The sequence below is a fragment of the Muscardinus avellanarius genome, assembly GCF_963383645.1.
Source record: "Muscardinus avellanarius genome assembly, chromosome: 3".
NCBI classification, from domain to species: domain Eukaryota; kingdom Metazoa; phylum Chordata; class Mammalia; order Rodentia; family Gliridae; genus Muscardinus; species Muscardinus avellanarius.
In genome coordinates this window covers 31,392,543-31,408,470 of record NC_137788.1, presented here as the reverse complement: position 1 = coordinate 31,408,470, position 15,928 = coordinate 31,392,543, and the positions used below count along the sequence as shown (strand labels likewise).

At 43.2% G+C, this 15,928-nt stretch overlaps 1 protein-coding gene across 1 annotated transcript in view; it reads left to right on the top strand.

The window, feature by feature from the left end:
• MTF1 (metal regulatory transcription factor 1) overlaps nt 1-15,928 on the top strand; it is a gene marked incomplete at both ends in the record, with an annotated part of 50,094 nt that overhangs the window by 12,210 nt on the left and 21,956 nt on the right. Inside the window, 3 exons of the mRNA XM_080691013.1 lie at nt 12,379-12,617; nt 13,346-13,477; nt 15,594-15,667. Of these exons, the coding sequence (XP_080547139.1) occupies nt 12,379-12,617; nt 13,346-13,477; nt 15,594-15,667 (445 nt within the window). The remainder of the gene's footprint in view (nt 1-12,378; nt 12,618-13,345; nt 13,478-15,593; nt 15,668-15,928) is intronic.

The following is a 15,928-nucleotide window of genomic DNA, read 5'->3' as shown; positions in this document are numbered from 1 at the left end:
GTTAGAGATGGGTGTGGTATTGCACGTTTGTAATCACAGTACTTGGGAGGCTGAGACAGGAGGATGGCAGGTTCGAGAGGCTGAGATGATGGCAGGTTCCAGGGCAGTGAGACCTTGTCTCAAAACAAAAATAAAAAGGTCTGGGGGGTAGAGGTAGACTGGCCCTGAGTTTAATCCTCAGTGCCACCAAAAAAAAAAAAAAGTTTTTTGTTAGGAACTCTTTGTGGAAGTGTCTTTCACTACTGTCTCCTTCATATGAGATTCTCTCAAGAAGCAGTTTCTTTATATACTTTATATTAATCAGTGATATGTTCATATTAGAGGTACTCTAATCATTCATTTTGGTAAGCAAAGTAATTTTGTGTCACCCCTCCCTGGAGTCTTTAAATTCAACTTGGTAGCTCCTCTAGCAGCCCATCAAGAAGCCTTTCTAAGTCAGCCCAGGTCTCGGTCACATTCCTCTCCATGCTCCTGGTGGGCTGAACATTCATGGTCAGTGCAGCTTCTCTGACCAAATTGTTCTTATTTGTTTATCTGTTCACTTCTTTTTTTGATTTTGAGCTCCTTGAAAGCAAGGCATAGGGTTTTGTTTGGTTTTGTTTTTTGTATTCAGAGCACCAAGCACAATTGAATTCCTGGAACATAACTTTTAAAATACACGAACATGAGGCTGAGTATGTTAATGCATGCCTGTAATCCCAGCACGTGGGAGGCTGAGACAGGAGGATCACAGGTTTGAGGCCAGCCTCAGCAACTTAGCAAGGCCCTCAGCAACTCAATGGGATCCTGTTTCAGAAAAAAAATAATAGGGGCCGGGCGTGGTGGCGCACGCTTGTAATCCCCATGCTTGGGAGGCGGAGACAGGAGGATCGCGCAGGTTCGAAGTCAGCCGCTGGCTTAAGAGACCCTGTTTCCAAATTAAAAAAAAAAAAAAAAAAAAAGGGTCTGGGTGTATAGCCTGGAGGTAGAAGGGTGTCCAGGAACCCCAGTACCACCAAAATAAATAAATAAATAGGGGTGTAGCTCAGAAGTAGAATGTCCTTGGATTCAATACCCAGTACCACAAAAATTACACACATACATATATATATGAATGCTAAACCTTAATGGTATGTAAAGGGACCAGATGTTGCAGTTCACCTCTGTGTGGTCATGAAAACCTTTGTGCGTGAGATGTTTGCAGCTTCCTGTTCTGATCTCGTTTGAGGAGGTGCACATATTTCTTTTTCTGAGATTGCTGGTATTTTAAAATAATTCCAAAAGACACAGAATAGTGACTTCCGCTCGCTGTCTCCTTCAGATGAGATGCGAGATTATTCATTCATTCTACTGTGGAGGGAGCAGGCATTTGCTTCCACAGTCAGCTGTCTAATGCAGCTTTTTGATTTGGGTACTGTGGGTTAATTCAGTAGTGTCCTACACTGAGCTGCATTGCCAACCCTTTTTATTATCATCATTATTTTTATTTTATTTTATTTTGAGACAGAGTCTCACTGAATTGCTCAGGCTGGCCTTGAATTTACAATCCTCCTGCTTCAGCCTCCTGAGTAGCTGATATTAAAGCTATGTGCCACCATACCTGTCTAATATACCTTTATTTATTTAGTGGTACTGGGTATTGAACCCAGGATGTTCTACCGCTGAGCTACATTCCCAGCCCTCTTTTATTTTTTAGTTTGAAACAGGGTCTCACTAATTTGCTCAGGGTCTGGCCAGCCTCAAACCTGCAATCCTCCTATCTTGGTCTCCAAAGTACCAGGATTAGGGGTGTGTATCACCATACCTAGCGTAACATACTTTCAATTACAAATATACTTTCCTCACTATTCCTTCTCCTAAATATCTATATCCTTCCACCTTCCTCTCCCCCGGCCCTTCTCTGCCCCGTTTTCTTGAAAGTCTAGTCCAGACTCTGCTGCACATTCTGGCTTCTGCTCCTACTTCCTACTCCAGTGAAACTCCCTGTGCTTAGGTAGCTGTGACTGTTAAAACCCAGAAGTGCTTTATCAGTTATCTCTTCTACATTTGACTTAGTAGACCGTCCTCCTTGAAGCTCTGTTCCTCTTATACTTGTGGTCTTCATTCATTCAAGTATGTGACTGAAAGCTGGGCATGGTGGCGTGTGCTGTCAAGCTCAGTTACTCGGGCCTGAGACAGGATTCAAAGTTCCAGGTCAGCCTCGGCAACTTAGTGAGACCCTATTTCAAAAATGCTTATAATCCCAGCATTTGGGAGGCTGAGACAGGAGGATCGCGGTTCGCGGACAGCCTCAGCTACATAATGAGGCCCTTTGCAACTCAGTGAGACCCTGTTTCAAAATAAAGAATAAAAAATAGGGCAGGGGTGTACCTTGGAGGTAGAATGCCCCTGGGTCCCATCCTTAGTACAGCAAAAAAAAAAAAAAAAAAAAAAAAGAAAAAAAAAAAAGAAAAAAGAAAAGAAAAGAAAAAAAAAAGGCATGGGGATGTAACTCGGTGGTAGAGACCTGGGTTCAGATCCCAGTACTGAGGACGACATTTAAATGAGTGGAGGGGCAGTTCTCTAAGGCCAGTCTCTGAGGCCGTGCTGCCGGTGAGCAAGGTGGTTCCGTCCCTGTCCCTTCTCAGGGAAAGCCCACCTGAAAGTAGCCATGCATGCATTTGAGTCAACAGGTATTTAGTTGCCTGATTTCCAGATATGTCTGCGCTTGGCAAGTAAAGATAATGTGAATTATTTAGTTACATAATTATATCTTATACTTAAATGCAGTTAGTTTGCCTTCATCATCCTTTGGGGATTGGTTCTAGAAATACTTTCCCTTCCCCCATTCATGGGTTCTCAAGTCCTTGTACCCTTCAGCCGGCATATTTGCATAAAGCCTATCTCATCCTCCCATAGACTTTACATTTTCTTTTCTTTGGCAGTGGGGCATGAACTCAGGGGCACTCTACCTTGAGCTAGACCCTCAGCCCTATTCATTCATTCATTCATTCATTCATTCATTGTGTGGGAAGGTACAGGGGATTGAACCCAGGACATTCTCTTTCCAAGCTGCACTCCCAGCCCTCTTTTATTTTTATTTAGAAACAGGGTTTCACTAGGTTGAGAATTTTACTACTTTGTTGAGGCTGTTCTTGAACCTGAGATCTTCCTGTCTCAGCCTTCCAAGTACTAGGATTACAAGCATGCTACCACCATTTCTGGCTTCATACATATTTATTTATTTATGTAGTTATAGTGTAGAACTGGGGATGGAACCCAGAGGCATTCTACCTCTAAGCCCAATTTTTTTTTTATTCTTTATTTTGAAACAGGGTCTCACTGACTTGCCAAGGGCCTCACTAAATAGCTAAAGCTGTCCATGAACTGCCATCCTCCTTCCTGTCTTAGCCTCCCAAGTTCTGGGATAAAAAGCGTGTACCGCCATGTGTGGCTCTATTTTTTTGTTCTTTACTTTGAAACAGGTCTCTTGTGGAGAGCCTCACTAAGTTGCTGAGGCTGGCCGCAGGTATGTGATCCTCCTGCTTCAGCCTCCCAAGTACTGGGATTACAAGCGTGGGCCACCACACCTGGCTCTATTTTTATTTTTTATTTTTAACTTGAAATAATGTAGGTAGGTCTGGTGGTGCTGGTTTATAATCCCAGTACTTGGGAGGCTGAGACAGGAGGATCACAGGTTAGCAGCCAGCATCAATAATTTATTGAGGGCTTCTGCAACTTTGTTGAGACCCTGTTTCAAACTCAAAAATAAAATAGGGCTGGAGGTATAGCTCAAAGATGAGAATGCCCCTGGGTTTTAATCCCTAATACCACGAAGCGGGGGAAAAAGGTGAAGCAGTGTCTAAATTGCTAAGGCTCGCCTCATCTGAGTCCTCTTGTCTGGGCCTCCCAAGTACTGGAATTAGAAGCACTGGCTTCCCATCTGTTTTGATCTCTGTTTTTGTGTGTATGTGGCCTGGGGACTGAACCCAGGGTGTTTTACTGTAGTTCCATTCCAGAACTTTTTATTTTTTTATCTTGAAACAGGGTGTCCCTAAGTTACTGAGAGTCTTGCTGTATTGCCGAGGCTATTCTTAAATCTGTGATCTTCCTGCCTCAGCCTCCCAAGTATTGGGATTATAAGTGTGTACCACTGTCCAGCTTAAATTATCTTTAGATTACTAGTAGTACCTAATACAATGTAAGTGCTGTAATAAAGTTTAGGGAATGAAAATGAGGATAAAATTCTGTACATGGTCAACACACAGTTTTGGTTTTTTTTTCCAGAGTATTTTCTATCCATGGTTGGCTAAGTCTGTGGATGCAGGACCCACAGATAGGGCTAACTGCACAGGAAGCTATGAGACCCTCTAGTGAGGATACCTCTTCTAGTTGAGGATGGGAATGAGGGCCAGAGAAAGTTCTCTTGAGGAAGGAACATTGGGCTGAAGCTTGAACTGGTTAAAATAAAAAACTCAGATGAGAGGAGGGCAGAGAGGAGGGCTAATGATTTATTGTAATTACTTTTTTTTTTTTTGTGGTACTGGGGATGAAACCCAGGGGCATTCTACCTCTGAGTGACATCCCAGCCCTATTTTTTTTTTTTTTTTTTGGTGGTACTGGGGTTCCTGGAAGCCCTTCTACCTCTGGGCTACACTCCCAGACCTATTTTATACTTTTTATGTGGAAACAGGGTCTCTTAAGCCAGCGTGGATGGCTTCAAACCTGTGCGATCCTTCTGTCTCCGCCTCCCAAGCGCGGGGATCACAAGCGTGCGCCACCACGCCCAGCGCCTATTTTTTTTGTTTATTCTTAATTTTGAAACAAGGTCTCACTGAGTTGTAAAGGACCTCACTAAGTAGCTGAGGCTGGCTTCAGATCTGCGCGATCCTCCTGTCTGAGCCTCCCGAATGCTGGGATTGCAAGTGTGCACCACCACACCCAGCTGCAGTTACTTTTTATAAGTTTAGCACTGCAGCAGCATCTTCAGAATAAATTCTGCTCTTTTTCACCATGATCATCCTAAGCTTTATGGAGGAGACATAGAGACTCCTTTATTGTAAATCTTTATCTGCAGTCCGAGTTCTCCTTACTGGTCAGTGATTATCTTGAAATCACTAACCAGCTGTGTCTCTGTCTGGAAGCACTAAAGAGCTTTTTAGTCTTGAGGGGAAGACAGGATAAAGGCATGAGAGGATAATTAACCATATAAGCTAAGTGTCGAATGAGTGGTATAGGTAAATAACATTGGCATGTAGAGAAGGGAGCTGTCCTCTAGTCATGGAGGGATGATGATGATGATGATGATGATGATGATTTGTGGTACGGGGTTGAACCCGGAGGCATTCTACCTCCGAGCTACAGCCCCAGCCCTGTTTTATTTTTTATTTGGAAATAGGTTCTCACTAAGTTGCTGACAACCTTCTAACCTGCGATCCTCCTACTTCAAGTACTGGGATTACAGGCGTACACCACAATGCCCAGCTCATACAGTGATTATCAAGGACCTAAGGGATAGTGAGGCTTGAATCAAAGAAAGAGGGAGACTCAAAAAAGCAAAGAAAGAGCCAGGTGTGGTGGTGCAGGCTTGTAATCCCAGTACTTGGGAGGCTGAGACAGGAGGATGGCAGGCAATGGACGGCCTCAGCTACTTAGTGGGGCCCTCTGCAACTTAGTAAGACCCTGTTTCAAAATAAAGATTAAAAAAAAATCAGGACTGGAAGTGTAGCTCGGAGGTAGAATGCCCTTGGGTTCAATCTCCAGTACCACGAAAGAGAGAGAGAGAGAGAGAAAGAGAGAGAGAGAGAGAGAGAGAGAGAGAGAGAGAAGAGTAGAGAAGAGAAAGAGAAGAAGGAGGAGGAGGGAGGAAGGAAGGGAGGGAAAAAAGAAAGAAAGAAAGAAAGAAAGAAAGAAAGAAAGAAAGAAAGAAAGAACGAACTGGGCATTTCTAATAGAGGGAAAGGAGAGAGCAGGCGCCCTGCAGTGGGAAATCAGAGTTGCAGTTGGGTTCGAGTACGCCGTAGCCCTCAAACAGGGCCTTCTGTTTGAGGATGCAGAGTCCTGTGTGGAAGTGGGTGGGCCCTGGGGATATGCTGTATAACAGGCTCAGGGACAGAGACGTTGCCATTTGAGCAGAGATGGCATGTACAGAGTGCCATTTTGGAATTACTCGGCAATGAACTCAAAACTAGGCACCGAGACTTGAGAGTAGCAGTTGAGTAATCCAGTTCAGTGGATGTTTATGGAACATCTGTGTGGCAGGCCGACGAAAGAAGGGTAAAAAGTGAACAGGTGAGAGAGCACTTGCCTAAAGAGCCTGAAGACTCGAGCAAGGTCATGTTGGCGTTGGACAGACAAGAGGGAGAAGAAAAGCAAGACCAGAAGAGTCAGGGCCCTCCTTTTTCCACCCCTGCAAGTTTCAGGGCACATGGCTTGCAGGTCAAACCTGTCCAGCTGCTTGTTTTTGTATGGCTCTAGAACTAAGAGTGGTTTTACATCTTTTTTTTTTTTTTTTTTTTTTTTTTTTTTTGGTAGTACTGGGGATCAAACCCAGGGGCATTCTACTTCTGAGCTATACCCTTAGCCCTCTTTTATTTTTTATTTGGAAACAGGGTCTCACTAAGTTGTGGAGGGCCTCACTAAGTTGCTGAGGCTGGTCGTGAAGCTGTGATCCTCCTGTCTCAACCTCCCACGTACTGGAATTACAGACATGCACCACTGCCCAGTTGGTTTCACATCTTTTAATGATTTTTTTTTTAATCAAGAAAAGAATAATATCTTGTGACAGGCCAGATGTGATGGCACGCACTTGTAATCCCAGCATTTGGGAAGTTGAGACAGGAGGATTGCGGTTTGTGGACAGCCTCAGCTACTTAGACTTAGTGGGGCCCTGTTTCAAAATAGTAAAGGATAAAAAATAGGGCTGGGGGTATAGCTTTGGGGTAGAATGCCCCTGAGTTCCATTCCCAGTACTGTAAAAAAAAAAATTGTGACAGGTAAAAATTATATGAAATTTATTTTTTTTATTTATTTTTTTTTTTACTATCATATATTTATATATTTATTTTTCAGAAAAAACTCTATCCTAATATGGAATATGAATTCTAGATACCCAAAACGATCTTGAAGAAGAACAAAGCTAGCAGATATATATTTTCTGATTTCAAACCATATAAAGCTACAATAATTGAAACAGTGTAGTACTGTTCTAAAGGCAGATATATAAACCATTGGAGTTAAATACAAGCCTAGAGCTAAATTCTTCCCTATATTGTAAAGTTATTTTTGACAAGGTTTCCACGAACATTTGGTGGTGGAAATAATATTCTTTTAACTAAATATTGTTGAAAAATAATAATTACATAGAAAAGAATAAAATTGGACCCTTACCTAATCCCACATACAAGTATTAACTCAAAATAGATAAAAGACCTAAATATAAATCTTAAGACTATAAACTTTTAGGAGAAAATCCGGGTCATAAAACCTCACAACATTGAATTTGGCAGTGATTTCTTGGATATGATTTCAATGGCACAGGCAACAGAAGAATATACAGACTCCCTAAAAAATAAAAAAAAATATTGTATATCCAAAGACAATGTAAACAGAGTTAAAAGTTACTAATAGAATGGGATAAAATATTTCCAATTGCTATATCTGAAGGTATATTAATATCCCAACTAGAAATCCTAAAAATTAACAACAATAAAGGCAAACAATACAATTTAGAGATAGGTAAAAGACTAACATAAATAATGAATCTCCACAGATAACCAATCTTAGTTGTCTGTTGGGTGGAAACTCTTGTTTCTCTGGTTCTGGTGAGTGTTACCTATTTCTTCTTTGTAGTTAATCTCTTTGAGTATTTTCTCTAGCGCTGGTTTTGAAGACATAAATTCCTTCAGTTTCTGTTTGTCATGGAAGCTTCTTATTTCTCCATCTAATTTGATAGAAAGCTTTGCTGGATAGGAAATTTTTGGCTGGAAGTTGTTTTCTTTCAGAGTTTGGAATATGTTACTCCAAGCCCTTCTGGCTCTCATGACTTGGTTTGGGAAGTCTGGAGTGATTCTAATTGGTTTGCCTCTGAATGTCACTTGGCCCTTTGTTTTTGTTGCCTTTAAGATTCTCTGCTTGGCTTCCACATTGGTCATTTTGACAATTATGTGGCGTGGGGATCCTCTTCTCCGATCCTGTCTAAAGGGAGTTCTATAAGTTTCCTGGATCTGTGTATCAACCTCTTGCTCTATGTTTGGAAAATTTTCTGCTATTACTTCCTTGAAGAGATTGTTGATCCCTTTGGTATCACTTTCTTTTCCCTCCTCTATTCCAATTATTCTTAGGTTAGCTCTCTTAAGATGGGCCCATATTTCTTCAATGTCAGATTCCTGCTGTCGGATATTTTTTTCTAGATTAGAAACTATGCGTTCATTTTTGGATTGCTCATCTTCTAAGAGCGAGATTCTGTTCTCCATGTGTTCTAATCGGTTGTTTGTGCTTTGAATTGAGGCCTTTACTTCATTAATTGCATCCTTTATCTCTTTTTGGCTCTCTCTGAGTTCTTTTCGAAGCACCTCTATTATTTCTACAGTTATTTTCCTGATTTGATCTTCTAGAAATCTCTGATTTTCTGTTTTATCGGGTTCTGATGTTGTGGGGTTGTGGGCGGTATTCATTGCTCCAGTATTATTCCTCTTTCCCATGATTTCGGATGCTTGTGCCTTCTCTGGGTTCTTCCCTTGGGTCACTATGACTTCACTTAAGGTGTTCTGGATCTCGAGTCAGTAGTATCTCAGACCCCACTACTCCTTTACTGGGTTTTATCACAGAGTCTCCGACCCAGGGAGTCGATAGAGGCTGCTTTAAACTATGGGGGGTGCCAGGTTGCACGTTCTCCTATGGTGTGATATCTCTGCCACCACCACTCCCTCACTGAGTACAGTGAGGTACAGTACTGGGATCTCTCCTCTGTGGCCCGCAATTTGACTCACTGTTCTTGAGTACGCAGATGTAGCTGTACTGGATTCGGCGAATTCACTGCTGCTGCCGCCGCCGGTGGCAATATGGCGCCGCAGCCACGCCCTCGGCCATGAGGCTGGCGTATTTTTTCTTCTCTGGTTTTGATTTCCACTCTGAATCCCTGCAGCGTGTGCTGAGCTCAGCCACTGGGAGCTTTAAATGCTGTCTGCGCCGAAAGATCCTGCCTGGCTGTTCCGCAGCGGCTCACCTGGCTTGCTGTAGCCGTCCGATGAGTTCGCCGCTGCCGCCGGCAGTATGGCGCTGCTGCCGCGTCCTCGGGCGCGTGTGTCTCCTCTGTGGCCCTGAGCTCTGTTCTCAGTCCGCTTTCTCTCTGGAGCCTGGTGATTTTTTTGTTTTTCTGGTGATGGTGTTTTCTGGCTATGAAAGGCGCTGGTTTTGTGGTAATGGAGATTGGTTGTTAGCAGGGCTCTTAAGCCCCGCTTTTCTCGGTCGCCATCTTCCCGGAAGTCACTCCTGAAATTTAAATTATAGCATTCTTTAAAATTTTCTTTTTAGGCAAGCTTGGTGGCACATTCCTGTAATCCCACTACTTGGGAGGCTGAGACAGGAGGATCACAAGTTCAAGGATATCCTCAGCAACTTAGCAAGACCCTGTTTCAAGGTTAAAAAAAAAAAATAGGTCTGGGAATGTAGCTCAGAGGTAGGATGCCCCTGGGCTCAATTCTCAGTACTAAGAAAAAAAATATACTTTTTTTTTTTTTTTAACATAGCCTTGCTGGTTCATTTATTTGTCTGTAGCTACTTTAACATGCAGTGGCAGAGTTGAATAGTTTTGACAGAGACCATAAAGCCCACAGAACCTAAAATATACTGTTTGCCCTTTACAGGAAACCATCTTTGACTCATACCCATCTTTTTCTCAGTTTTCTCTTTCTCTTTCTCTGTCTCCTTCCTTTTCTTTTTTGTTGATGTTGGAGATTGAACCCAGGGGCATTCTACCTCTGAGCTATAGAGGTAGTACTGGGGATCAAACCCAGGGGCATCAAACCCTGGCCCCCCCCTTTTTTTTTTAACAGGGTCTCACTGAGTTGTGGAGGGCCTCACTAAGTCTCTGAGGCAGCCTCTCAAGTACTGGGATTACAAGAATGTACTCTCATGGCTTCTCTCTTTCATTTATTTACCTTAATCCAGACTTTTGTCCCCATCAGCCATGTGAATTAGTCTTGCTGAGTTGTTGAATTCCTAGCTGCTGATCCTGTGGTTTCCCAGGTCCTTTCTGTTTTTTGTGACATTTTACATTTTAACCATTCCCTTTGCTTTGAGACCCATTTTCTTTTGGCTTCTGTGATTTTTTTTTTTTTTTTTTTTTTGTACTAGGGATGGAACCCAGGTGCATTCTACCTCCGAGCTACACCCCCAGCCTAATTTTTTATTCTTTATTTTGAAACAGTCTCACTGAGTTGCAAAGGGCCTCACTAAGTAGCTGAGGCTGTCCGTGAACTGTGATCCTCCTGTCTGAGCCTCCCAAATGCTGGGATTACAAGTGTGCGCCACCAAGCCCGGCTCCACATATATTTTATCTTATTTTGTTCCACTCAAAACCACCGAAAGAGTTGGTGCATGGAAGTGTACACCTATAATCTCAGTTCTTGGGAGGCTGAGACAAGAGAATCACAGGTGTGAGGACAGCCACAGCAAGTAGTGAGACTTTTATCAACCTAGCAAGACCCTGTTTCAAAAAAAAGAAAAGAAAACAGGGCTGGGGGGTGTGGCTCCTTAGGTAGAAACACACATGCGCGCGCACAGAGAGAGAGAGAGAGAGAGAAGAGAGAGAGAGAGAGAGAGAAAGAGAGAGAGAGAGAGAGAGAGAGAGAGAGAGAGAGAGAGAAGCATTACTATTAACATTTGAGAAATAAAGAACCTGAAGTTCAGAGAAGGGAAATGATTTGCTTAAGGTGTTGAACATTAACATAATTCACTATAAGAATTATGTTGAACATAGGTGCCAGATTCAGCCTTCTGCTACCAAATCTAATGCTACTTCTCCTGTGTCCATAGGAAAGGTTTTGGAGATGAGAGACAAGTTTTGAAATGCACCTACATTTAGAGGTTAAGAGAAAGGAGTATCTCAGAGAGGAGATAAAGAGTGCCTGTGGCATTACTGTGTGTCTGAGTTTCCAGAGCAGAGGGCATCTTCATTGTGACATATCTGCCTGAACCACTGGGCAGTTCAAAGGACGTTTCACTCGGCGGAGCCAAGCCTGCCAGGAATACACTGGCACAAAGCGGAATGGAGGCACACATGTAGACTTACTCTTTCGAGAAGTGTGGTAATGTGCCAGGCACGGTGGGACATGCTTATAATACCAGCACTCAGTAGGCTGAGGCAAGAGGCCAGCCTGGGCAACTTAGCAAGACCGTCTCAAAAAGAGAACTGGAATGGGTGTGGTGGCCACTCTTGTAATTCCAGTACTTGGGGGGCTGAGATAGGAGGATTGTAGGTCTGCAACCAGCCTCAGCCACTTAAACCCTGTTTCAAAACAAAACAAAATAGTTAAATAGACTAGGGGTGTAGCTCAGAGGTAAAATGCCGCTGGGTTCAATTCCCAGTGCCACAAATAAATTATTAAAAGAGGGCTGGGGCCAGATGTGGTGGCGCACGCTTGTAATCCCCACACTTGGGATGCTGAGAAAGGAGGATCACGCCTCAGCTGGTTTAAGAGACCCTGTTTCCAAATAAAAAATATAAAATAGGTCTGGGTGTAGCCTGGAGGTAGAAGGCCCCTGGGTTCCATCCCCAGTACCACCCAAAAAAAAAAAAAAAAAAGAGAGGCTGGGATGTAGTTCAGTGGTAGAGAGCTTGCCTAGTATGTGCAGATCCCCAATACTGCAAAAGAAAAGAAAAAGAAATAGTGGTAAAAGGGAACAAAGAGATGAGTAGATTAAGAAATGTCACACTTCCAAAATTTTATGGTACTTTTTTTTCATGTGTAGGCTTTAAAATGTGCAATGGAAACCGTTTACTGATATACTGTTTGATGATTAATTATATAAATTTTAGGATGTTTTAGACTCGGTTTAACATTGGTCAGTTCTAATCAAGATGGAATACTCAAGGGAAAAGTATGCAATCACGCCTTAAAACTCAGGTTTTATTTGAATACAGGTAACTGTCGATTTGTATTCATCCTTAGAGGCTAGATGTATACCAGCGTCTGAAACATCCGTATATTAATTTAGAATGCTCATTTACATACACGCTTATCCCCATATTCATTATGCATTATCCCAGTATGATGTGATCAGTGAGGACATTGTTGTTTTCTGTGTTGGTGATGAAAACCTGCTGCTTTGTCTGTATCTCCTGGAAGCTGGGCTCAGTGGGAGTGAAGCCCCTGGCAGCTGTTTTGCCCTGTTGATGATGTGTCCTCTTTGTGCCAGGTAAAGCGGTACCAGTGCACCTTTGAGGGCTGCCCCCGCACCTACAGCACAGCAGGCAACTTGCGCACCCACCAGAAGACTCACCGAGGAGAGTACACCTTTGTCTGTAATCAGGAGGGCTGTGGCAAAGCCTTCCTCACCTCTTACAGCCTCAGGATCCATGTGCGAGTGCACACGAAGGAGAAGCCATTTGAGTGTGACGTGCAAGGCTGTGAGAAGGCGTTCAACACACTGTACAGGTGGGCTCTTCACTGCTCCATCAGCCGCTGGCTCTGACCTCGCCGCGCAGAGCTCCTCACACAGGAGGGAGGTTCACTTTCAGGGCTTCCCAGAGCACAGCTGTTCAGCTATTCAGAATCCATCAGCAGAACTTGTTACTGAAGATGGACGTGCCTGGGGCTGAGTGGGAATGGTAGTGCACCTGTGGAGTGACGTTTTGGCCTTGGGCTTTGGGTAGTTGGCACGGAGCAGTAGCCCTGTTGGTGCAGAACCTCCATATTAAGGCTTCGGTAGTTTTCTTTCATACCTTACCTTGAAGATAACTTTTTTTCTACCCTAAAAAAAATGGGGAGTTGTCTACTTAATGACTTATTTCTCTTTTTCACATATTTATCAAGAGACATTACTCCACTCTTAGGTGTAAATTAATAGAAACAACAATAGCCAATGCTTTAAAAAACACACACTGTTTACAAGGCACAATTCTAAGTCCTCCTGAGAGCTGATAAGCAGAAGCACAGAGAGGGTCCGTACCTGGCCAGAGTCCCCTGTTCAGGAGGACGTGGGGCAGGACTCGAATCCCAGGCAGTGCCTCGAGTCACGCTCCTTCCACGATGCTGTTTATTTCCCTTCAGGTGCTCATGTTCCACAGGCACAGAATTTGATGCACCTAACGAAGCATGTTCAGTCGGCACAGGGAGACTCTAGTGCATTATGCCAAGGAGCTTGTTCCTGGGGTATTTTGCAGGTTGAAAGCACATCAGAGGCTGCACACAGGGAAAACGTTTAACTGTGAATCCGAAGGCTGCAGCAAATACTTTACCACGCTCAGTGATCTGAGGAAGCACATTCGGACCCACACAGGAGAAAAGCCATTTCGGTAGGTCTTTTTTCTGTTTTTCGCTGACCAAGTTTCAGCCGGGCATCTTGACATTCTCTAGGAACTTTGCAAAGTACAAAGAAAACTCCCAGCTGGGCAGGGCGGCCCACACCTATAATTCTAGCACTTGAGAGGCTGAGACGTGAGGATCACTGGCTTACAACCAGCCTCAGCAACTTAGTGAGGATGCTTCTAAATAAAAAAGAAAATAGAGATGAGGATATAGCTCAGAAGTAGAATGTCCCTGGGTTTAATTGTCAGTACCACAAAAAAATTTTAAAAAGGGGAAAAAAAAAGAGCTGGGGATGGTGGTCATGCTTGTAATTCTAGTACTTGAGAAGCTGAGGCAAAAGGGTTATTTCCCCCCATAGGCTGCTGAGGGGACTCTGATTTCTGTCTAGGCACGTGCATTTATTTTTGTGATGTTTAAAACTGCTATGTTTTGGTGAATATAAAGTGTGATTTTAGGCATGATAGTGATTTTTTTTTTTTTTTGTACTGAGGGTGGAACCAGGGGCTTTCTACCTCCAGCCCATACTCCCAGACCTATTTTTATACTTTATTTGGAAACAGGGTCTCACTAAGTAGCTGAGGCTGGCTTCGAACCTTTGTGATCCTCCTGTCTCAGCCTCCCAAAGGTTGGGATTACAAGTGTGTGCCACCACGCCCAGCTCATGATGGTGATTATATGTAATTAAAATTGAATACCTTAGAGACACTTTCTAGTTAAAGAAATATAATAATTTGATTTATAAGAAAATGGATTTGTTCATAAATGTAATTATCGGATGTTTGCTGTATGTAAGAACTAGAGTAAATGTAAAGGGCTACATGGACCCTGCCCTCAAAGAGTTTACAATCTAGGAGAACAGATAGCAGTTGTATACACAGAGAGATAAAATAAGATTGGAAATGAGAGATGCATGTAGGCGGGGCGTGGTGCCACACGCTTGTAATTCTAGTACTTGGGAGGCTGAGACAGGAGGATCACAAGTTTGAAGCCTGCCTCAGCAACTTAGTAAGACCCTTTTTCCAAATGAAAAGTAAAATAGGTCTGGGGGTGTAGCCCAGAGGTAGAAGGCCCATGGGTTCTCTCCCCAGTAACATAGACAGACAGACAGATAGACAGACACACACACATACATACATGCATGTAGCTAAATGCCTTAGTTCTGAGGGAAAGATTATTTCTAGCTTTGTCAAGTGATAAATAACTTGCCTAGCGTGTTTAACACCCTGGATTCAGTTCTCAGTATCATCACCAAGAAAAAAAATCAAGATAGTAAAAGAGAAAGAAATGGGTCTGGACACTGAAGATTACAGATTACAGTCATTGTTTCTGACAGATTGTGTCCCGGGTTGTATTTCAAGCCCCCTATATAGTGAGAGCCTCTTTACCATTGATATTCAAAGCATTTCACCAGCCGTAGATATTCCTCGTGGACTCTCACTGTCAGTAGAGCTCTGTTAGGAACTAAACAAAAACTTCTCCTGTCAGGGCTCCAACATTTGCCTTATCTATAGGATAGGACATATTTACCCTGGGCTCTCAGCTGCCTGTGATCTCAGGCCCTTTATCCCCACCCCTTTTTTTTTCTTTTTCTTTTTTTCCCTCTTTCTTTTTGGTGGTACTAGAAATTGAACTCTTAGGTGATCTACCACTGAGCTACATCCCCAGCCCTTTTTACTTTTTATTTTTTTGTGGTACCGGGGATTGAGCCCAGGGGCGTTCTACCTCTGAGCTACACCCCCAGCCCTATTTTTTATTCTTTATTTTGAAACAAGGTCTTACTAAGTTGTGGAGGGCCTCACTGAGTAGCTGAGGCTGGCCACAAACCTGTGATCCTCCTATCTCAGCCTCCTTACTTTTTATTTTGAAACAGGGTCTCACAAAAGTTACTGCCTGCTGGCCTCAAACCCATGATTCTTGTCTCAGCCTCCCAAACTAACTGGGATTCTGGGTGTGCTACACTTTTTCAAGGCCCTCTCCAAATTCCTATCTCAAAAATGGATCTTAGTGTTTTGAACAGTTTGTTTTAGATTGCATTTACAAGAGATGTGTCAGATGAGTCTCTTTGCTAACTCTTGCTTCTCTTTGTTTAAACAACTTATTTAGATGTGATCATGATGGCTGTGGAAAAGCATTTGCAGCGAGCCACCACCTTAAAACACATGTCCGCACACATACCGGTGAGTTCAGGCTAATTCTCTTTCGCATTTTAACTCTCATTCAGCCCATTCCAGTCCATGTTCCCACTGAGACCTGTAGAACTAGCTGGGGAGAGTGAGCGGGATCAGCTTAGCCTTCACCTGTGATGGCCGAGTTTATCAGAGGCAAAAGGACCTAAAGATTGGACCCAGGAATCCAGCCTTAAGAAACAAAACCCAGTAGAGAGATACTCAAGAGAGCAAATCTTCTCTTAAACTTCCCAGGAATGGGTCATTCCCAGG